Below are 23,568 nucleotides of genomic sequence, written 5' to 3'. Positions count from 1 at the left end.
TACAAGACCTGATTTATCCTATTGTGTGCAACATCTCAGTCAATTTGTCATACTCCAAGAGTACCACATTTGAGGGCTGCTTTACATGTTCTCAAATATTTGAAAGGTACTTTGGATAGTGGTTTATGGTATTCAGCATCTTCTAATTACCAACTTACTGCATACAGTGATGCATATTGGAGTTCATGTCAATTCAGTAGTAGGTCTCTTAGTGCCTATGCTGTTTTCCTTGGTACAAACTTGATTTCTTGGAAAACAAAGAAGCAAAACAGTGTTAGCAAATCCTCTGCTGAAGCTGAATACAGAAGTATGTCAGCCACAGCTAGTGAGCTTGTATGGTTACAAGGGTTACTTGAAGATCTTAAAGTGGAAGTCTCTTTGCCTGTCACTCTCCACTGTGATAATACTTCTGCAGAACACTTAGCACAAAATCCTATGTTTCATGAGAAGACTAAGCATCTCAAAAGGGATATGCATTATGTGCGTGAACAAGTTGAATCTGGTTTCATCCAAACTGCTCATGTTTCTAGTTCAAATCAGCTTGCAGACTTGCTTACTAAACCTCTTGTTTCTTCTCAACATCAAGTGTTATCTGCCAAGCTTGGACTTATATCTAAGGTCCAGCTTGAAGGGGGAGTATTGGAGATATAATTATTTTAATTTATAAGATTGTAATAAAGGTGACAAAGATTTGTTAGAAGTTTGTTAGAAGGTAGTTAGAAGGTAGTTACATTGCTTTGTATATAAGCTGCTATGAGCTCATTTCTTCAGTTCTTGTAAGAGTTTGATGAGAATAAAACTTCTTCCATTTTTCTCTCTCTAAACACTTATTAGAATTCTTCATCAAGTTTCCTAATTTTGTCATTCCTTAATAGACTTGAGGACAAGTCTTAATAAGGGGGGAAGAATGTTAAGGGATTTAAATCACAGTCGGATTCGAGTTGGAGAGCTGAAATCAGTTTGTTAGTTGTTATAGTCAGTGACGGGAAAAATATAAATTGTGTCTATAAATACTTGTAATAACTAAGCAGAAATCATTAATGATGATAACAACGATTCTCTCTCAATGCCCTTTCTCTTTTCTTTCTACAATCTATCTGATCCTTCTCTCTCTCTCTTTCTTATCTCGTCTAATCTTCTGTTTGAGCTTCTCAGGGAGCTTGTACACTTTATATACAGTTGTATATATATATATATATATATATATATTAATTATATATATATATATATATATATACACATCAAAATTTACGATGAATTATTAAACATTTCCATAAGTCAGGCCACAAACTATTACATACATAAGATGTTACATCCGATCAGGAAAAAAGGAATAGGGAGCTGATTTGATCGCTTACGAGCAGCATGCTTTCAGGATATCTTCAATAGGGGGCTCATCCCCGGCATCTTTGTCCTGTTTCACACTAATTAAGTCAGGGAACTTACTCCTTTCTTAGTCTGTGGTCATTAGTATTTGTCTTAGTATGCTACTGTATACTGTGCCTAGAAACACACGTACTGTATGTTATTCGGACTCTTCCTTTTGTCTCAAGTACTCGTGTTGGATCTTTGATACTCCAACATGGGTATTGACACTTGATACTTCATTTCAAATAAAAGAAATATAACTATTTTCATATAGTAGGCAAGCTTTGAAAAACTGGACTCACATGCATGATTGACATGAATCTGAGTAACATAACACGTAGTAAAATGTACATAAGCCATAATGAAGATATGATAATAGCAACTTTCACGAAAGGATGACAACAGATCCAGGAACACCGGTGTTCCTTATATGGAGAAAAGGGTGAAGTTTGCCGAGACTAAATCAAGAATAGAGTAAAAAAGAGCACAACAGATCTAAGAATACGAGGTTCTAACCTTGTGAATGTATGAGAAGTTAGTTTTACCAGGACCGGCTACAATGATTCCTCCTTGCTGCCTGAAATAACAATGGCAGGGTGAATTTGTGAGGTGTGAGCATGGATAATAATAAATTTTCTGGGAACCATCTGATATATGCAAGTTTTTAAACACAACTACCAGATAATTTTATTTTTTTTTGTTATGAATTAAACTACTTATTATCAGTTGTTCTTTATATTTGGGGGATGCCACTACTAAAACATACAGTATAACCATCCAACTTTCCATCCATGGGTCCACTCTAACACTTTTCCCCCTTTCAAATTATATAAACTATTCATGTCAATACTCTGTGCAGCTTAATCTTCAACTGTTTGCAAGAGAGAAGGTAAAAGGACCTCCTGTCTTTCCACTTAACCTTACTTTACGTTGTTGGGTATTGACTTGACTTGGACGAAATTCAGTACACGAGCAAGATGCTCAGATAAATATACCGTCAAGTTTGGAAAGACAACTATAACAACATTGTAACTGGTGGTGATTACACAATCAAGTTCGGTTACTTGTGGACTGTGGTTGCATGGAGGTGCGTGTCCTTAGGGATCTGATCTCCCACTTATTTATGTTGCGCTGTGACGCTTTCTCTTTGTTCATTATCAAAAGCAGCACCTAAAAATGCAATTCACGATGCTAATATGTGTGAGGGTGCTTCAAGAGCGTCTCAACTTTAATTATCTGGGAGCAGTATTATTTGAAAATATATGCAAAATGCCTTATGATTGCTCATATTGCCAATTCATACGCGAGAACATCTAGTCCAAAGGTCAGTCTTACTAAAACAGAAATACTTTTAGCAGATGTGTCAGTGTGTTTGAGGAAGGAGTAGTGATGTTCTTGGTGTTTGAGGGGTTGAGATTTGAGAAGCATAAAATATTCTTGTGCGTGCTGACAATAATTGGAAGATAATAAGATTGTATTTGCTTGTTCAAAGGAGCGTCTGGAAGTTGTGTAGATGGAAACATAATTGTTGACACATCTCAGCAAGCAAACTCCCATGGTCCCATTACAGTAGTTGCGCAGTCTATTCCAACGTATCATGAGCATTTTTATAATTCTGGATGGAGTTTTAGATGACATTCACTCACTACTACCGGCAAATGTGTCGGTTAAGAAGCTTCATGGGTATAGCTGGGATGCGCTGTTCAAAGGCCATGGTGAGGGAAGGGATTTCACGATCTAAAATACTTCAATCAAGCTCTCCCAGCAGAGGAAGCATGGAGACTCCTGAGTGAGAGATCTGTTGCTCCATAAAGTATTGAAATCCAGCTACTACGAACAGCCGAAATTCCTTGATGCTAGATAGGAATTTTCACCCGTTACTCTTGGAATAGTATATGGGTTCCAAGTCTTTGGTACTGGCAGGACTGAAATGGAGAGTAGAAAATGGGCAGCACATACAAGTGTGGGATAATGCCTGATTGCTGCGAAATACCTCTTCATTGGTTCCAACTCTCTGATATTAGTGACCCCCCTTTGGGAGTATTGAGAGGGCTTTTGGTTGGGGATCTACTGGAAAGGGTAAGGAAATCAACTTACCTGATTCCCTTACTTTTTTGGTTGTTCAATTTAATTATTCGCTTTACCCTCTCCTTACCCCCCCAACCCCCAAAGGTTTCACTTACCCTTCCATTGACATCATTGACCATCTTCTTGGCCATCCAACCACCCCTAACTCAACCACTTAACCACCACCTCACCACCAGTTCGACTACCAGTTCGACTACCAACCACCCAACCACCTGACCCCCACTACCAACACTGCAGCCTGAACCAATAACCCAGCCACCAGCACCGTCACTACGGAAAATGCCCCACCTCACAGAACCCTCACCACCCCACCCAGAAACCCACCATAACTCCCCGTAGAAACGCCCCTCTTTTTGAAACCCTCATAACCTACCCGGAAAACCCATCATAACCCCCCTTAGAACCGTCTAATTGCCGCGACAAACCACCCCCAAATAGTGGATCTGAGGATATAGAGCGAAAATCCACCACCGTGAAGGTGTTTTGTGTCAAGGGTAGGCAAGGTGGTGGTGGTTGTGTTTGAGGGAAGGAAAGGGTGGTTGTGCTTAGTGGTTGAGGGAAGGCTTAACCACCATGAAAACCAAGATGGTGGTTGTGCTTACTGTTTAGTGGTTAAGGAAGCAACGGTTGAAACCCTTTCTTTAAGTCCAACCAAACCTGTTGGAAATTTAAGGGGTTTTACATTTCTTTCCTTTCTTTTCTCTTTCTTGATTCCATTCTTTTCCCTAGTCATGAACCAAACTCCCCCTGAATCTGCTAGACTATTATAAGAATGGCTGGAATGTTGAGGTAGTTTGTGCGACTTTAACATATGAAGCACACTTTTGCTGGATATCTTGATATCAAGAATATGGCATGAGGATAAGACACTTTGGTGGCTTAGGGATGGAGGGTATACATCACTTTTGCTGGATATTCTGATATTAAGAATATGGCATGAGGATCACTTTGGTGGGGTAGGGATGGAGGGTATACATCATATCAAGATCAACATACTGGCTTGGGAGAACTTGCAAAGGACGTCTTGCAGTGAAGGAGAGTTTATGGACTAGACACATAACTCCTGAGAAAAGTTACCAAATATTTGGGTTGAAGGAATCTGTTTTGCATGCTATGTTCCATTGTATAGCAGCTCGAGCTATATGGGTTGAAAAAAAAAATCTATGATTGCTTATGGATGCCCTGTCGACATTTTTTACAGAGTTCATCAGCTCATAACGTGATCTGCAAACAAGGTATCCAAGGATGCTCTCTGAGCAGTGGTCACTCTTTGTTAGACATGGACCTCTCAAAACAAAACTATTTTCGAGTCTTCGTCCCCCGACTAAGTCAATCTAGCTGCAGGTTTCTTACAGATCTTACTGTACATAGGTCTGTGCGTCGTCCATCAACGTGGCTGTACGCCTTTACCATCTTCTGCAGAGTGGCAAAAACATACAGTTGGGTGGGTCAAATGCAATTTGAATGCTCACAGATTGGAAAGAATTAGTGAGCATTTGGTGTTTTGATTAGGATTGATGCAGGTAACGTGTGTCTGCTGCTGTTCGGAAGTTTCGTGCGACGTGAGATGTGGATTTAGCAGACCCTGCAACTGCTTGCTATGGTGTCTAGACTCTAGACTGCATAGCTCATGGCTATAAGCAAATTAATTTAGAATGTGATGCTTACAATGTGGTGTGTGCTCCATTAATCAAGTAGTGTAGGGCTGTAGGTTCTGCTCCCATCTTTCTGATGTAAGGTTCTGCTCCCATCTTTCTGATGTAAGGTTCTGCTCCCATCTTTCTGATGTATGATGGCATCCGTAAGAATAATTACTTTTCGGATATCTCCTTGTGAGATTTTGACTCATGCGAGAAGAGAGGATATCACAGTAGCTCATCTAGTGGCAAGATGGGATACTGTTCTAGGTTCAGATTGATATGTACGAACTATTTCCCTCAAAGCATTTATTCTTTGGTGAAGCTTGATATGTAATTCCCCCTCCCCCTCCTAATTTTGTATCAAAAAACATAAAATAAAGTACTTAAAAAATTAGATGAGTGAATGTATTTCCATAGTTTGAAAGAGGAGTGATTCTTGCAGTTACTTGGCCTAATTCACCACTTCTCATATCTCATCCACTATTACTATCATCAAGTTCTTCACTTTGATCCCAATATGTCGAAAAGCTATTAGGGAATTTAAAAATGTTTATGTGGAGTGGAACAGACTGTAGAGAGAATGGAAAAAAGAGATACGGTAAAAGGCAGAGATGGTCTACATAGGGAGTTTGATTTTGAGGAAGACAAACAAACGTAAAGATGGAAAACCTTGGTGGAGAAACATCATCATATGTTTTCTTTTTGTAAAATTATTTGGACTTTTGGCAAGTAATAAAAAAAATTAGATTAATAAGCCACCAAATCACCCACTTACAAAACGAGGGCTAATGACAAAAAGCTCATCCCTAGAGTTATCGTGTTGGAGCAAATTATCTACAAACATTAGTCTAGTGACAAAACTTGATAACTAATCCAAAAGACAATTTGTTTTTATAATCCAAGTTGTCATTAGTGATGGAAGTTACCAAGATGGGTGAGCTTCAAGTTGAATTTATGTTGGGCTACCAAACGCATGATAAAGATAATTGGACGTACCAGGAGAAACTAGGAATATGAGGAAGAAAATGCATAGTGTTGTGTTTTTCTCCTCTAGAAAGTCCCACCACCCTTAACCCTAGTCTAGTAGGTGATAACACATTGTGGCGATGGTAATGAACTTAAAGGTAAATCTTGAGGAGAAAGTCCTATATCAAGGTTCATTTTAATGCTTACTTGCTTACCCAACCCTAAATAACACTTCTTCTTCGTACCATTTATTATCACTGTATGCATGATATTCAAAGATAATGGTATGCTAACCCATATAAGGAAAAGCTATGCTGACCCATATAAGGAAATGGCATGCTGAAGCTCATTGTTTCCTGGTCTTTTCTTATCTTTTCTTTCGGTAGCATGAGTCTCGATCTCTAAGGCGGCTTTATTGGACTATAGCGGGAGTTGATTAGCCAGATTTGTCAATGTTAACTTATGAAAAATATACAACTTAGGCATTGAAACATTTAACCAACTATGCATATTCATAAGGAACGTAATGTGCACATACCAGCCACCTCTAGACACAGTGTCTTTCTGAAATGAAAGTCCCCAATCTTGCCTGTAACCCTCCGTGTATAACTCAATTATTTTCAATGCAGCCTGCACAATGAACATTAGTTCATATAAGTTGCATTTTTGCTTGCTCTAAGAAAATGAATCTGAGGCATATAGCCTACATGCTCATCTGTTTAGTACCTTGGGTGTAAATGTGGTTGAGACCCCAGAAGCAAACTTTAGTGCATGATACGATGAATGGTCTGGATCTGCATAAACTTCTGAAATAATAGTTTTGACACAGATTTAATTTGCTAGAACAGATCATTCTTTTTGCAATACTTAATATAATAGTATATAGCACCAAAGAAAAGTAGCCAATGTTGAGAACATTTTAGTGATAAGGTGAATGATAAACCACATAACTATATTAAGATGTAACTACTCTTCTTTTGCAAACCCTGTAAGCAGTAGAATTAAGTATACGGCTATACGCTGCCTCTTCGACAAAAAGGGTTTTTATCATAATAAAATATACACCAGAATACATACATATTTTTTCTATACTCTTCCTTTTACCATCCCTCTAAGTGTTACCTAATTCGCTATCTAATTAGCCTTTTGAATTCGTCAATTCGCTCATAATGGGCCAAATGAACCAAAACCAATCATAATTCGCTATTCTCAATTCGCAATTCACGAGGGAATTAGGGGATTGGGAAACACTGATCCCTCTCTTTGTCATATATTGCTTTACTTTGACTTTTTACCCCTACCCACGTATCCTGTTTTGATCATAATTTTTGCTAATATTTTACAACATATGTTATTACATGATACTCCCTCTGTATTATTTTAGTTTGCCTGTTTTGACTGTACGCATCAACCAATGCACTTCTTTGACCTTAAATATCTTCCATTACATATTAGTTAAAATAATAATAAAGTAGTCACTGAAACGAATCAAATGTTACAGAGATGGTTGAATTATTTTTGACCCGTCGCCTACCCATCACCACTCCATCCATCTAGTTACTAAAAAATATAAAGTACATATATATATATATATATATATATATATATATATATTATATATATATATATATATATATATAGATATATATATATAGAGAGAGAGAGGGGCAATATCACATGAGAATGCTCCTTACATGAGAAATGAGAATGAATCTCAACCACACGATTAGTTTAGAGTTACAACACTTATTCATTAGAGTTATATCCCTCTAAAAAATTTTGAATTCAAAAAAAAATTGTTATTTTTTTGAATTTTTTTTTTCAAATATTTTGTTTTTGGAGTTACATCACTTTTTCATTAGAGTTACATCACTTATTCATAAGATTTATAACATGTAAAATTTATTCTCATTTCTCATACTTCCTCCGTTTCTTTTTACTCGCTACACTTCTCATTTCACGGACTCCTAGGCAATTTTTGGAGAAGAGAGAGGTAGAGAGAAGGACCCATGTGGGAAGAGAGAGATAGAGAGAGTTTATTGCCCAAAAAAGAAGTGTAGCAAGTAATGTGAAACTTCCCATAATGGAAAGTGTAGCGAGTAAAAAGAAACGGAGGAAGTATAAATATGCATTCTCATATGAACTCACTTCTATATATATATATATATATATATATATATTAATTTTCGGCATGTATTATGAATTGACAATTGATATTTAGTAGTTTTGTTATTAATCAATGCTTCAATTTTCATTTATTAATTTTTTAAAATTGTCAAGTCTACAAACAGCTTTCTCTATTATCATGTATTGACAATTGATATTTAGTCATTTTGATGGATGGACGGATATGGGTGGAACTTTTGGCGCGTGATGGATGGTGTAGATGGGGATTTAGGTTACAAGTGATGGGGAGAGTTCAGGTCCACTTGCCCCATCTCCTACAATTGCCAGCCCTATGTAGAAGTGGTCCGACCAGAAAATTTGGGAGTTAGCTTGAATGCTTTAACCGTAATATCATAGACAATCACACCGAAGAAAGTGAAGCTAGGAATAGTGAAGGAAAAATTAGAAGAGCGGAAAGCAAAAGAATTTGCAATTCTCAAGGATGGCAACAAATGCTACAACGGAAGATGGTGTGCACTTAAGAAGTGTGAAGAGGAAAAGAAACAAATCATAGGCACGTAGCTTTCGTAGGGTATTGTTATTTACCATTCGTATTTTACTAAAACCGCACGTATTATATACGTATTTTGTATTTTTCTTTTTCTTATTTTATCTCAAAAATATAAAACTTTTTAGGATATAACCATCTGAAATTTTCAATTCTACCATGGTGGAACCGACTGATTTTTTTGGCTCCACCATGTTAGAAACGAAAAAATGAAACCATCCATTTTTTTCGGTTCTACCACGGTGGAACAGGAAGAATCAAGCGGGTTCCATGGTGGGACTAAAAAAAAATTATTCTTTAAATTGCAGACAGCAGTGAATAGGAAGAAGGAAGAAAAGGGAGGAAAAAGGGGACGTTGCAATGAATTATAGGGGGATGTGGTTCAGGGAAATCTGGCCTTGAATGTTCACGGGAATTACGGTGGTTTTATTCTGCCAATGGATCCAGTGGTATCAGTAAAAGTAAATCCCAATTATATTCACTAGCCGGTAGTGCCAGAGGAGAGAGAGACGAGTAGTAGGATGGGCAAGGAAGGAGGAAGGAGAAGAGGGAAGAAGAGGAAGGAGAAGAAGAAGAAGAAGAAGAAGGAGGAGAAGAAGAAGAAGGAGGAGGAGCACAGAGAGGCGGGAGGTTGCTGCAGTGGTGGCAGCCGCAGTGGTGGCATTGGCGCTGGCAATGGTGGCGGAAGTAGTGGTGATGGTAGGTTAGAAGAAGAGGAAGAAGAGGAGGAAAGAATATAGTACAAAAAGATACAAGCGGTTTAAGTGAGACACCCGCGGCAAATAGCGTCACAACTTTCATAATACGACAAGGACAAATGGAGCTGCCTACAAAAGCTTTTGCACATAAAAGGACCGAGGCCCTGTTCTTTTCTTTTGGGCTTTTGGGCTGAACTGAACTGTACAGAACTAAAGTGAGGTGAAACTATGAGCGGAAACTACTCAGTTCGCTGAGCTCAACTATCCCCAAAAGAACAAGGCCTAAAAGTCAAAATACCAAAAAGGGCTCCAATCTAAAGTTCTAAAACTTAAATCCTTCTACAGCTAGCATATAAAACGTCGGAAGGCTCCAATGGAGATAAGTTCCAAAATCTCTTACTTCCTTCGTTTCTTTTTACTCGCTACACTTCTCATTTCACGGACTCCTAGGTAATTTTTGGAGAAGAGAGAGGTAGAGAGTAAAAAGAAAAGGGACCCATGTGGGAGGAGAGAGATAGAGAGAGCTTATTGCCCAAAAAAGAGGTGTAGCAAGTAATGTGAAACTTCCCGTAATGGAAAGTGTAGCGAGTAAAAAGAAACGGAGGAAGTAGTAACTAATCTAGCATGAAAGCGAACAAGTAAATGAGATAGAAACTTTTCCTACAGAAATCTCGCAAAGAAGAGCAATGTGTTGGTGATCCAAAAACATCCTTCTCTAAATTGGCTTTGAAATAAAGAACAGTTTTCCTTGAATTCATTTGATGATTTTAAAGCTATATAAGACAAAAGGTTCACTCCCTCGTTACTAAATGCTAATGTGCTCAAACATCTACTTGACACTCTTGTCTAAAGATTACTTCAAACCATGCTTAATGAGACGTGTTTTGCCCTTTACTAGCTAGATAAAATCCCATCTAGAGTCTATTAGGGTAAAGGGGTAGTACCTAAACTCTTGTAATGTGTAGTTCATGAAATTTAGTATATATGAGTGTGGGAATATGATCATGTTGGCTCATCACTCGGAGTTTGAGGCCTAAATGTTCACCTTTATGATGTTTTTGGTTAACCATCGAAGGATTTTCTTCTTGGATATTTTGTATGCGTGTGATTATAGAAGTTTAAAACACCCCAAAAATAATTTTACTTTGGTACTTGTATTAAATCACTGAACAAAAAAAATCTATTAATTTTAACCACAAAAGTTTACAATGTCATCATCTTTGCTCACGTTCCCAATAACCATGTACTCAATGTTTTCAGACATCGCACGACTCAATAGTCCAAAGCTAATACCCTTGTACTTAATGTTTTCAGCCATCGCACTAGTCAATAGTCAATAATTTTCCCCAGCCAATAGATAAATTTGACTCCAGAAGATGGTAATATCTTCTCCAGAACTACAGTCGTAAAGATTGCCCCAATCCAAATGCTGGAGTCCTAGACTTTATAAGTACAGCTTTTTAGTTTATCAGACAAACCATGCCAAATAAACACACCGGTATGACTATAATCACAAACCTCCCCCCACCCTAAGAGAACGAAAGAAAAGGAGAGAGCGAGATAGAGATTACAAAGAGAGAGGGAGAGAGAGGGAGAAAGAGCACCTCCTTCATATTTCGTCTGCTCAAAAAAAGTGTTGGCCTGCATGATATGTATAGTTAGGGTATAGCAATGAACATGAAAATCAAACCAGAATATATCATCCAATTAAGAATCAAACAAGAAAGGTGAAACTAGTTGAATGTTGCAACATACCTGATCAACATTTCCTGGTCCAATCAAAACAAGTGCTACACCAGCTGCATCCATTTGTTCCTGTCAAATTTCATAACAGCATTAGCAATAAAAGGACATGAGTACATTCCCATGACCACCATGCACCCATGAAAAAAACATATTAAGATTAAGATGGATATAAACACTTAATCTATGTCTAATTAAGATGGATACTCTGTCCCCCTACATAAATACAATGAATTGTTAAAATGTACGTCATTCAGAATACAGAGCTTGACGGAGAAAGATGAATAATAATCATGGATGATTCATCACCAAACCCAAGCAAATATCAAAAAGGATTAATATGTGAAGTCGATGATGAAAATAAAACCGATACACGTGACCAAAGGTCAAGTTCAATAGCAACATAAACTCCAAAACAGAGTTTGATGGAAATTATTTTGTATGTAAGAATGGGATAATCAATTTACAATCTAGAGCAGAATCTCAGTGACGCAGCAATCAACTAGGAACTTCCATTTGCTAAGAGTTGCTCTCATGAAAGTATCTGCTCATACATCTTATTAATTTAAAAAAATAGAAAATAAGAGAGCAATACAATAAGATGACAACCAGTCCTCATAGAGATATAGGAAATGAGATGGAAAAAAGGGGGCCCTAGAAAAAATATATCGTACAAAGAAAACCTCTCTTCAGTCCCAGACCAGTTACAAGCTGAGAGCTAGAATGTCTCTCAGTGACTGCTTTGTAATTGCACGCAGCAACTTGTTACTCCAAACCTCAATCTGGATCATCATGAGGGCAGGAGCAACTTTTAACGCTGTATGAACATAGCATGCAGCCTCACAGTATCATAGATTGTTAATGTACATCACGTTTACCTTCTGAAATAATTGAAGCAACTTTAATGGCCTGCACAATGTACAAAGCCCAAAGAGCTCAAATTTGTAATTCCATGCCTATTTTTATCTTTCAACTTTTAAATTGTGGTGCAAGCGTGAACTCTCAGGAATTCCCAGAGGTGCATCACGACAAGAGCAGTTATCAACAGTAAATAGCTCCCACTTTTTGATACCACACTTTTCTAGAGCACTACTTAACCTAGGTACATCATCCTCACTAGGATATCTTCCATCCGGACTAACAAGAACTGCCCCTGTGTAAGATTGTCCTGCAACTCGAGCAGCTCCATGATAATGAAACAATCCCCAACTAAGATCATCAACAACATCCACAATTGTCCAGGACTCATTTGAGACAACTCCGTTATCCAAAACACTGAAGAAAAATTTGCCTGGAATTGGGCCCCTCTTCACCCGATATCTTCTTCTTCTCCAGACGATTTTTCCATCTAAAGTTTTGACTTGAAAAACTGGCTCATACCAAAATGAACCCCTCGCCTTCCCCCTATAGAAGAGTTGGTATTGGCAAGGAAATTGATCATAGGCAGGATTTTGTCCTGCCACAACACGCCAACTCCAGTCCATACTCCCTAGCCAACCAACAAAGAGATCTTCAGCCGTTTCGTGACATAAATCAGATCCGCGAAACTTAGCCATAGGAGCTACATATGGTTTTTCAGGAATTTTGGCGTCCAGTTGCAAACAATTATGTTTTTGTAATACACAGAGGGAGAATGCTTCAAGCTGTGGACTTTCATATGAAGCAATGCAGCGATAGTTGCATACCTGATCCACAGGACTACACTTATTTAAGCATTGCAGGGCATTCCTACAGGCAGGATCCAACAAGCAATCCAGAATCTGGGATCCACAGTTTTTTACCATGCAGCTGAGTGTAAAAAACCCCTTTGATCTCAAATTTTGCAAAACAGAAACCGGCCTCAAATAAGCATTGATTATTACTAATAAGGAAAATCTAATGTCATCTGAATTATGTCGTTCCCAAGCTTCAGTAACAGTTTGCACTACTTCAGTTTTTTCATTCGCTTTCTGAGATTTTGAAAAGCCTGTCAAACTGTCAAACATGTTCCCTTTGGTTTCACTGCTGATAGAGGATCCTCCTAGTTTATTCACTAATGCAGCAGAGGACTCAAAGCATATAATATTCGGAATGCTGTGAGCATGATTCTGAATCCACTCGACTGATTCTTGTTTGGTAACAGCAACAACCAACAGTATGTCGGCGCGCATAAGCTCCTTCTTAAGGTTTTGAGCCATATTTTCACCAGATCGACAGAGACTATCATTAAAGACAAGCATTTCAATTCCTTCATCAATCCACTTCAGTCTTTCTGCCTGCTCATCGATAAAATAGCAAAAAAAAACCTCATCTTAACATCCTCCAAAGCAAGCAGGCCTTGTACCACAACTAGAATCCAACTTTAATCGGAAGAAAAGTTGTCAAAAGAGTAATTCTAAATCACTTACAGTGTGGATCAAAACATCTTGCCAAGGAGCAGATTTAAGAGGACTGGTACTGCCATCTTCAAAAATGCTCACAATTTTCACGGGAAGTGATGGTGTTGATTCCGGCTGTAGCTCAGTGCCGGGCATACAACATCTACATGAACAATAAATAGTACTCCAATTGTTGGTTCGGGTCTGAGCTGATGAAATTGAAAATCTTCCAGTAAATTTACTCCTGGTAGATTTGAGATATGCAACACCAATGGTATCGCAATTGCTGGAACTCTGTAATATGTTCAGTAATTGGTAAAAAGTGAATCCAAAGGGTTTTTTTCTTAAATCATGAGGAATATTTCTTCAAACAGGATTGCATCAGGGGTAGGCCCAAAAAGGATAACAGTTTGACTTGGAGGAACTGAAATTTCTTTCGGATTTTTCTAATATTTGGGCCTTTTTTTTTGGAAGAAGAGAAATGGTGGAGAGGAAGGAAAATTGACGTAAATATATGATAGTTATCATGCAAACTACCAGCATTTAAAATGATCGCACAGGAACAGAAAGGCCATGGCCTTAACTAGTCCGCATTGGTGTGTATGTTTGAGACTGTAAATACAACATACAGCAAGTTTAATTCCCTAGTGTAGTCAGTTAGCTTTATTGCCATAACAACACATTTTGTTCCCATACATACTTGGTCACCAATTCATGGAGCCTTTTGGAGAGCCTTGAATTTGTGAGACATCATGCTCTAGACAACATAACCACAGTCCATGTAATCAGGCAAGAATCTTTAGATGACAAAAAACTAGATTGCTTGCCTTATTGTGATTAATTGTGCAGCTTGTCTGCATACTGGAAACTCTGTAAGTGGATTCTAATTTTTCTTGGTCGCAATCCATAACATGGAAAGCAAAGAGCAACTTACGGGCTCTTTATCCTCCACAGATGCAGTGTGCAAAGTTATATACAGTATAGTTATTACATTATTTACTTATATTGTCCATCATAAAACAAGGAGGGAAGCTACAGCTAAAATTACTAGTTTAGACAGTTTGCTCAAGAAACCTACAATAACACTACTGCGTATCTGGCTCCTGTTTCTCTTAATTGTGACAATCACACCTCTATGCAGTCACTACAAAGCAACTAACAAATAACATGTAAACAAATAATGGTAAAAGTAACGACATAATTGTAACATATAATTCAATTGCCGGCCTCAACAATCACCAGAAAGCCCTAGCAGTCCTCATGGTAAGTGGCAATGAATGATGGTAAAAGCAATGACTTTATTGGTAACCTTGTGCCCTTGTGGTAATCCTTGTATATCCCCAAATATCTATTTATCTTCACAATTTTCCATTATTATCCCTTACCACTTTAGAAGTGCTAATGAAAATTTAATGACGAAAGCACATATTTGGGGATGAACTTGCACTACCACGAGCACTGACATGAAACTTTCAGATTATTAGCAAGCCGTGACACAAAGAGTTGAGGCGAATTTACATGCCACACACTCCCCACGTTAAGAGGGGGGAGTGTTGGAGAGCAATCTTGCTACTATATAATATAGCTATTCAATCTGATATTGTTAATATAGTTCCTTGGATGAGCTACCACGCCAACCAATTTTTTGGTAGCTAGTTAAAGCTAATATATAGGCTTGTACTAAAAGCACAAAGACTATGTGCATCAGCATGTTGTAATCTACTTGCAGCTGATTCTTACATCAATTTTAGTTTCAGTCTTAACCCCCTTCAGATTGTTTTCTTCTATTAAATCTTTAATTTGCAACAGAAGAGATACAACGTATAATATTGGGAAGAAAAGGAAAAATTATATCAAGTTACCTTCTTGGAGGCAAGATAATCCGCCCGCTTGCGACAAAGCACACACCTGCCACAAAAACAAAGCTTATGACCCTTCATAATGTGCTTACATGCAACAGACAAGGCACTGCGTTCTTCTTTTCAAAACTTTAATAGTTGTTTTTCTCATGTTAGTCATGTCTAGGAGTGAGAAAAGGGTGATAATAATAGCCTTTGATTACATTATCAAAGCTTACGATATATGAAACGATCGAGGTTGGATGTGATAAGTTCAGACTTCAGGTGACTTTCTAACAATTCAGACAAGTTCAGCAAGTTCCAACAGTATTCACACAAATATGAGAAAAATATGAGAGGACAAGATATAGAAAAGAGGATTAGAGAAGAAAGAGGAAGTACAAAAATGGCGAGCATTCAAGAGGCTCTCAACTCTCCCCAAAACAAGTTTCCTTTTAATTTCTGAATACTCTCACATGCTCCTGTCTTCCCCCTTTCATTTGATATTCTACTGACCTATATAACCAACTTTAACACACTCATTACAAATATTTTCTAACTGTTTTGCAGCATCTTTTCTAAAATGCCCTTCCTCTTGCGCCTCTCATAAATCAGTAATTTAGGTGTGTTGAGCTCATGCATCACATTGGACAGTACTACAAACACAAATATAGTGGTAACGGAAAAGTGGTGGCATGATAGAACAATTTTTCAATATTTAATATCGTTCAAGATTTAGCTATTTTTAGTTAATAGTGGTACTACAACAAAAAAAGATAGCCTACCACTAATTCACAAATATTATTAGAAAGGATCTTATTTGTCATTTTGCATAATACTGTCAATATTTATTTATTATAGTGGAAACGATGCCATGCTTCTTTTTGCTTTGTAGTGTACTTAGTGAAATTAAGTTATACTCCCTATATCGATATATTTAGCTAAATTAGCTCCTGGCGCAAGTTTTTAGGGGCGTAAAATAGTAGAGAGAAAAAAGTGAGTGAATTTGTCTGAGGTCCAACTTCATGGAAAAAGTAGAGAGAAACACTTGCTAAAAAGAAGAAGTATGCATCCAGCAAATAATTTGGGACATCCAAAAAAGAAATATGTACCATGTAACCTAGGACGGAGGGAGCATGAAATATTATCACTTCACCAATTGGCTTAGTGATTCAAACAATTAATAAGAATTTAGAGGTTTAGCGTTAACAAATTGAAGATCCATTGGCTTATCCTAATGTTAAATGAACAAGTCAAAAGAGATGACAAGTCATGATGTGAAGCCATACAGAAACATATCATTGTCAAGGCGGAGACTCCACGTAGCGCGATTTCGTGAAAGGCAATGACATGCCATCCAAACCTACACGTCTATCTTGATCAATAATCATACTACCTCCATCCAAAGATACCATGGTTAAAAGTCTAAATTTAAAGGTCATAATTCAAAGGTCCTTGGATATCTTTTGTACTTAAACTATGGCATTTCGCATTAATCTGTCATAGATGTTTCATGAAAATTGCAAATAGTAATAGTAATTCAACTAATCAGCAGAGAGAACGCATACATGAACAAGATTGCATAACACTCGTAAACCTTGAATTAAGAGAGCTACACTATATTTTACTAAATGAAATGAAGAATTTACCCAAAATGGCGAGCAAAAGCAACAACAGCTTTCCTATCTTTCCATAAATCAGTAATTGGAATTCCATTTCCTTTCAAATCATAAACTAAAGCTTTATCCAACATAGAAAAGTTGGTTTCACTAGCAACGAGTGACCCAAATTCTGCCCAAAAAAAAAAGAACAATTCACATAAAATCGAACACCAATTGATATTTAATGCTCAAAATCATACATGCAAAACTAAAAAAAAAAAGGGCACTTACCTTGAGAGCTAGAAATGGCGGGGGCAGAGAAAAGGGGTCGTTTGAGTTTGGTGGGCGGTTTGAAAAGAGGGAAGAAGCAGCCATTAATGGTGAATTGAGCTTGATTTCGAAGAAATATTGGTGAAGGGGAAGTGGTGTTTTTGTTTGGTAGAATTGAGAATGCAGTTGTGGAAGTTGAGAGGGCCATGTTTTCTGTAGATCATGGATGAACTGGTTTTGGAGTTTTATATGAAAAATTATTAGTGAACAGTAAACATAATCTTACACGCTTCTCGCTCTCGCTTCACAACTTTGCAATAGTTTGCATTGATAATTTGATTTTTGTTGTCAGAAATCTCTATTATATAAAGGCAATACACGGGGATACCAAAAAATAATAAAAAAAGGAATAAAAAAAGAAGAACAGAAGATAACTAACTGTTTCATTTGAATGGAAAAGGGGGAAGTAAGACATTTAAATTGAACATTAGTTTTTTGAGAAAGAAAAATATAAAAACAGTTTTTTACCCAATTAATTTTATTTTTACTTCATTTGTTATCACACATTATCGCACGCATTGCGTGCATGTAAGACTAGTATAGAAATAAGATAATACAAGTAGAGAGAGTTTTGTATATTGAAGTATTTTGATTTGATGTTTACTGTAATATTGTTGTGTATTCTCAATCTTACGCTTACATATTTATAGTGGTAAATTTTACCAATGTTTACATAGAGTAGAGTAGTAGGGCGGTAGAAAACTTTAGCATTGCATTAAATGCTGATAGACGATGTCAAAGTTGGTGTACTCCAACCTCACAATCACATCAATTATTGTAACTCTCCCTTGAATGTCAGTGTTGGTTCTAGGTTTTAATATGCTTTTGATATACTGCCTCATTAAAAACCTTTTTTAGGAAAAACCCACTGGGATAAAAACCTGAATAAGGAAAAAAAAAAAAGAGTGCAGTGCATACAATACTCCCACTGAACCTAACATATCTCTCTTAGGCGTCGCATTCCTATTTGTGAACTAGTTCTTTAAAACTTCTTCGATGGGAGTGACTTAGTGAACAAGTCTGCAAGATTGTCGCATGATCTAATTTGTTGGATGTTTATCGTCCCTTCCTTTTGGAGGTCGTGGGTGAAGAAGAGCTTTGATGATAAATGTTTAGTTCTGTCTCCTTTGATGTACCCTTCGCTTACTTGGGTGATGCATGCAGTATTGTCTTCGTAGATGATAGTTGGATTTGTTGTTATTGTTTCCATCCCCATTCTTCTTGGATATTCTTGATCATTGACCTTAGCCATACACATTCCCTTCCAGCTTCATAAAGAGCAATTAATTCGCATGATTTGATGATGTGGCCGTCAAAGTCTGCTTGTGGATTTCCAAGATATTGCGGTACCTCCATAAGTGAACAAATATCCGGATTGAGACTCAGCCTTTTGTGGGTCTGATAGGTAGCCAACATCTGCATATCCAATGAGTGACGCATTTGGTCTTGACTAAGAATAATCCGAGATCTTGTGTTCCTCGAAGATAACGTAATAAGTGTCTGACTCCATTCCAATGTCTCTTGGTTGGTGCATTGCTGTATCTAGCTAACAAGTTTACTGAAAAAGCTATGTCAGGTCGAGTATTGTTAGCCAAGTACATTAAGGCACCAATTGCACTTAGATATGGTACTTCAGGACCAAGAATCTCTTCGTTTTCTTCTCGTGGTCTGAATGGATCATCTTTCTCATTCAGGGAACGCACTACCATTGGAGAACTTATTGGGTGGGCTTTGTCCATGAAAAAAGTTTCAGGATTTTTTTGTATAGTTTGATTGATGGACAAAAATCCCATTTCTTAGATGTTCCATTTGCAGGCCAAGGCAAAATTTTGTCTTCCCGAGATCTTTCATCTCAAATTCTTTCATCAAGTATTTTGCAGTCGCTTCAAGTTCTCTAGGAGTTCCGATAATGTTCAAATCATCGACATATACAGCAATGATCGCGAATCCTGATTTAGATCGCTTAATGAAAACACAGGGACTGATTTGATTATTTTTGAATCCTTCTTTCAATAGGTATTCACTAAGACGATTATACCACATTCTTCCAGATTGTTTTAACCCATAGAGTGATTTTCAATTTTATTGAGAACATCTCTTTGGGCATGCAATTTTCTGGTAGTTTTAGTCCTTCAGGAACTTTCATATAAATATCTGTGTCAAGTGAGCCATACAAATATGCGGTCACTACATCCATCAATCTCATTTGCAATCCTTTCGAAACTGATAAACTTACCAGAAATCTTAGTGTAGTTGCATCGACTACTGGAGAATATGTCTCATCATAATCAATCCCTGGCATTTGCGAGAAGCCTTGGGCTACTAATCTTGCCTTATATCTAGTAACCTCATTTTTCTCATTTCGTTTTCTCACGAATACCCATTTGTACCCAACTGGTTTTACACCTTTTGGTATTTGGGTTATTTGACCGAATACTTCACGTTTTTCAAGTGATCTCAATTCTGCTTGAATTGCCTCTTTCCATTTTGGCCAATCTTTTCTACGGCGACATTCATCAACTGTATTTGGCTCTACATCATTTTCATCGTATGTCATTTCAACCGCTATCGAGTAAGCAAAAATTTCATTCAAGACAACATCTTTTCGATTCCATTGTCTCTTTGTAGAAACATAATTAATTGAAGTTTCATTGTTGTCTAGCTTTCATGTTCCTTTTCTTCTGGAACACGTTTTCTTCATTTTTGTTTTCATATGCATGCTCGTTGGGAGATTTATATTAATTTCGTTCGTTGTTCCCCTTGCCTTTTCATTTTTCTCGGTTTTAAATCTTTAGAACCGGGTGGTCTGCCACGTTTTCGACGTGCTATTGACTCATTTTCAATTGCCTTATTGTCATTAGGAATTTCAATCCGTTCCGGAGCATTCGCAGCAGGTACATGTGACTTTGTCACTTTCTTAGAATCTGTGAATGCATCTGGCAATTGGTTTGCAATACTTTGCAGATGAACAATTTTCTTGACTTCTTGTTCACATGAATTTGTTCTCGGGTCCAGAAACGACATTTGCGATGCGTTCCATGTAATTTCCGATTTTATATTTTGTGGGTCCACTTTCTCTCCCCCTAAGGATGGGAATACCGACTCATTAAAATGACAGTCGGCAAATCGAGCCGTAAATAGATCACCAGTTGTTGGCTCTAAATATTTGATAATTGATGGAGATTCAAATCCAACATATATTCCCATCCTTCTTTGTGGACCCATTTTAGTACGTTGGGGCGGAGCAATAGGTACATGTACAGCGCACCCAAAAATTCTCAAATGTGAGATATTCGGTTCTCGAAGATACTAATTGTAATGGTGAGAATTTGTGATAGGCTGTCGGCCTTAATCTTATCAATGTTGCCGCATGTAATATAGCATGACCCCAAGTAGTAGATGGCAATTTTGACCTCATTATTAATGGTCTTGCAATTAATTGTAGTCTTTTGATTAATGATTCAGCAAGACCATTTTGTGTATGTACATGAGGTACAGGGTGCTCAACAATAATCCCAATAGACATGCAATAGTCATTAAATGTTTGGGATGTAAATTCCCCAGCATTGTCTAATCTTATTTTCTTTATTGTATGATCTGGGAATTGAGTTCTTAATCGAATTATTTGAGCCAAAAGTTTTGCAAATGCAACATTTCTGCTTGACAGAAGGCTCACATGTGACCATCGAGTAGAGGCATCAATTAATACCATGAAATAACGAAATGGTCCACTGCAGGATGAATAGGCCCACAAATATCTCCTTGAATTCTTTCTAAAAACATTGGAGATTCAGTGGCAATCTTATTTATAGATGGTCTGATTATCAATTTGCCAAGTGAGCATGCAGAGCATGTTAATTCATTTGACCGAGGAATTTTGACATTCTTTATAGAGTGTCCATTTGAGTTTTCAATGATTCTATGCATCATTCCTGTGCCGGATGGCCTAATCGGTCATGCCATAGAGTAAATGATTTTTTTATCTAACTTCTGGTTAGATATCATATTAATTTCAATCGGACGTATATCTATGCGATATAGTCCCGAGGAAATTGCTGGCAATTTTTCATAAGATGTATTTCTTGCCTTTTTTCTTTGCCGTTAGGCATATGAATTCCTCTTTGTTCACTGTCATTGTTTCCAAATGGTAACCATTCTGACGTACATCTTTGAAACTTATGAGGTTCCTTCGAGATTTACTCGAATATAATGCGTCATTAATTATCAATTTTGTCCCATTTGGAAATATAATGCAAGCTTTTCCAGAGCCTTCAATTAGCTTGGCTGTCCCAGAAATTGTACTAACATTTGCTTGGAATATTGTAAGTTTTGAAAAATACTCTTTATTTTTCAATATGGTGTGTGTTGTCCCACTGTCCAGGAGACATTGTTCTTTGTTCCAACTTCTGATGAATTCATATCTTCATAAATAATAAATACGATGATTAGTATAAGAAAAATACGTATTTTTATTAATAATAAAGGAACAATACATGAAAGTGGATATTGAAGCATTAAATAAACTAAGCACATTAAGATTGTGTTAAAACAAACTTATTTTCACTTCAGCATCATCCATAAAAAAATCTGAAACATCAAGGCTGGGCATGGATGTAGTGGCTTCATTAACAAAGTTTGCTTCAGCATTTTTTCCTTTGTTTTTTATTGAAGCTTGATATAGATCTACCAAATGTTTGGCAGTACGACATGTGCGACCCCAGTGCCTAGTCATGTCACATATGTGGCAAGTATCATTTCCTTTATAGGACGTTTGCCTCTTGGGGAAAATCGGCCTCTGCCACGTCTACGCCCTCGGCCACGGTAATTACCACATCCTCTCCCACGACCGTTGTAATTACCGTGTCCATCCCTATGTATAGCATTTGCTTCTGGTGGATTAGAGCTTTCTATTGTATTTATCTCATGGGTGGCTGAAGACCTTGTAGGTCTAAGATTATGATTTTTTAGCAGAAGAACATTATTTTATTTAGTCACAAGTAAAACTGAGATTAGCTCAGAGTACTTTTTGAAAGCACTGAACCTGTATTGTTCTGCCAATATCATATTAGAAGCGTGGAAAGTGGAGAGCATTTTGTTTATCATTTACTCTTCTGTGATGGGGTGATCACAATATCTCAACAATGATACAATTCTAAACAATGTTGAATTGTAATCACTATCTGTTTTAAAATCCTGGAACCTCAGATTGGTCCAGTCATAATGTGCCTTTGGGAGGAGCACATTTTTGTGATGCCCATATCTTTCGTTTAGGCTATCCCATAGTTCTTTGGATCTTCCACAAGTAGATATTCAGTTTTTAAACTTTCATGTAAATGATGTCTTATAAGGACTAAGGCTTTTGCCTTTTCTTGTACAATCGCATTTTAACTGATGCGGCTGATGTAGTTGCATCCCCTTGTTGGGTTGTCATATCTTTAATTGTATGTTCTAGTCCCTGGGCCTTTAAATTCATTTGGGCGTCCACCGTCCATTCTAAAAACTTTTGTCCAGATAGATCTAGTATGTTAAATTGTCTTTTCACTAGATCTTCCATTCTTTTGACTACAAACATGTAAATATTTGAAATTAATAATGATGATAAATCACATATACTTCCTCCGTTTCTAAATAAGTGCAACATTTCTTGTTTTCACGTTTGCCAATGCATTATTTTAACCATTAATATCTTCAATTATCAATAAGTAAAAATTATAAAAAGTTGATATTAAAAAAATTCACATTCAGACGATTCTAACAAGATCCCACATGACTATGTTTTTCCTAAAATGTAAATCACCAAAGCTAATTAAAGTTTAAACTGTGAATAGTAAACACTATGCAAATGTTGCACTTATTTAGAAACGGAGGAAGTATATATTATCTCCCCCTGATTTATATCATTATAATTATACATAAATAATACAAACAAAAAACACTAAAATAGCGTACAATATTAATGAAGCAAAAAAAAAAACAAAAATACCAAAAATAGAAACAAAATACAACAAGTGAAGAAAAAAAAATTCCTAAAATGCACTTAAAGGCATAAAAAATTGATATTCATGTGCATTTTCGTCATTCTTCTGGGGGGAAAATGAATTTTTTTTGGTCTCTTACTTATGTACTAGGAGATATATCATTAATGCCATGAGGAGGAAAAAGAAATCGGCTATAAGAAATAAGTAGAGCTTATTTTCCTAAAATCCTCTTCAAAAGAAGAAGATGAGGGTGGAGGATGGTTGTTGTCGGCGTTAAACATGGTGGC

At 37.0% G+C, this 23,568-nt stretch overlaps 2 protein-coding genes across 2 annotated transcripts; both read right to left on the bottom strand.

Annotated features, from left to right (window-relative positions):
• Window positions 1-985: 985 nt before the first annotated feature.
• Window positions 986-12,187, bottom strand: LOC104908884 (thioredoxin-like protein AAED1, chloroplastic). The gene is made up of 7 exons (XM_057396091.1): window positions 12,056-12,187; window positions 11,190-11,249; window positions 11,039-11,075; window positions 6,789-6,868; window positions 6,601-6,692; window positions 1,885-1,945; window positions 986-1,414 (listed from the first exon to the last, which is right to left on the bottom strand). Exons 2-7 carry the CDS (start codon window positions 11,241-11,243, stop codon window positions 1,355-1,357), a joined length of 384 nt encoding a protein of 127 aa, XP_057252074.1. The 5' UTR covers window positions 11,244-11,249; window positions 12,056-12,187; the 3' UTR covers window positions 986-1,354.
• LOC130589354 (uncharacterized) lies at window positions 12,055-17,641 on the bottom strand. Its single transcript, XM_010698051.4, has 5 exons — window positions 17,265-17,641; window positions 17,022-17,163; window positions 15,397-15,442; window positions 13,565-13,828; window positions 12,055-13,432 (listed from the first exon to the last, which is right to left on the bottom strand). Exons 1-5 carry the CDS (start codon window positions 17,449-17,451, stop codon window positions 12,140-12,142), a joined length of 1,932 nt encoding a protein of 643 aa, XP_010696353.1. The 5' UTR covers window positions 17,452-17,641; the 3' UTR covers window positions 12,055-12,139.
• Between the last annotated feature and the right edge of the window lie 5,927 nt (window positions 17,642-23,568).

Source organism: Beta vulgaris, chromosome 7 (genome assembly GCF_026745355.1).
Source record: "Beta vulgaris subsp. vulgaris cultivar EL10 chromosome 7, EL10.2, whole genome shotgun sequence".
Taxonomy (NCBI): domain Eukaryota; kingdom Viridiplantae; phylum Streptophyta; class Magnoliopsida; order Caryophyllales; family Amaranthaceae; genus Beta; species Beta vulgaris.
Note: the sequence above shows the minus strand (reverse complement) of the source record. Positions and strands in the feature narration are given on the sequence as shown.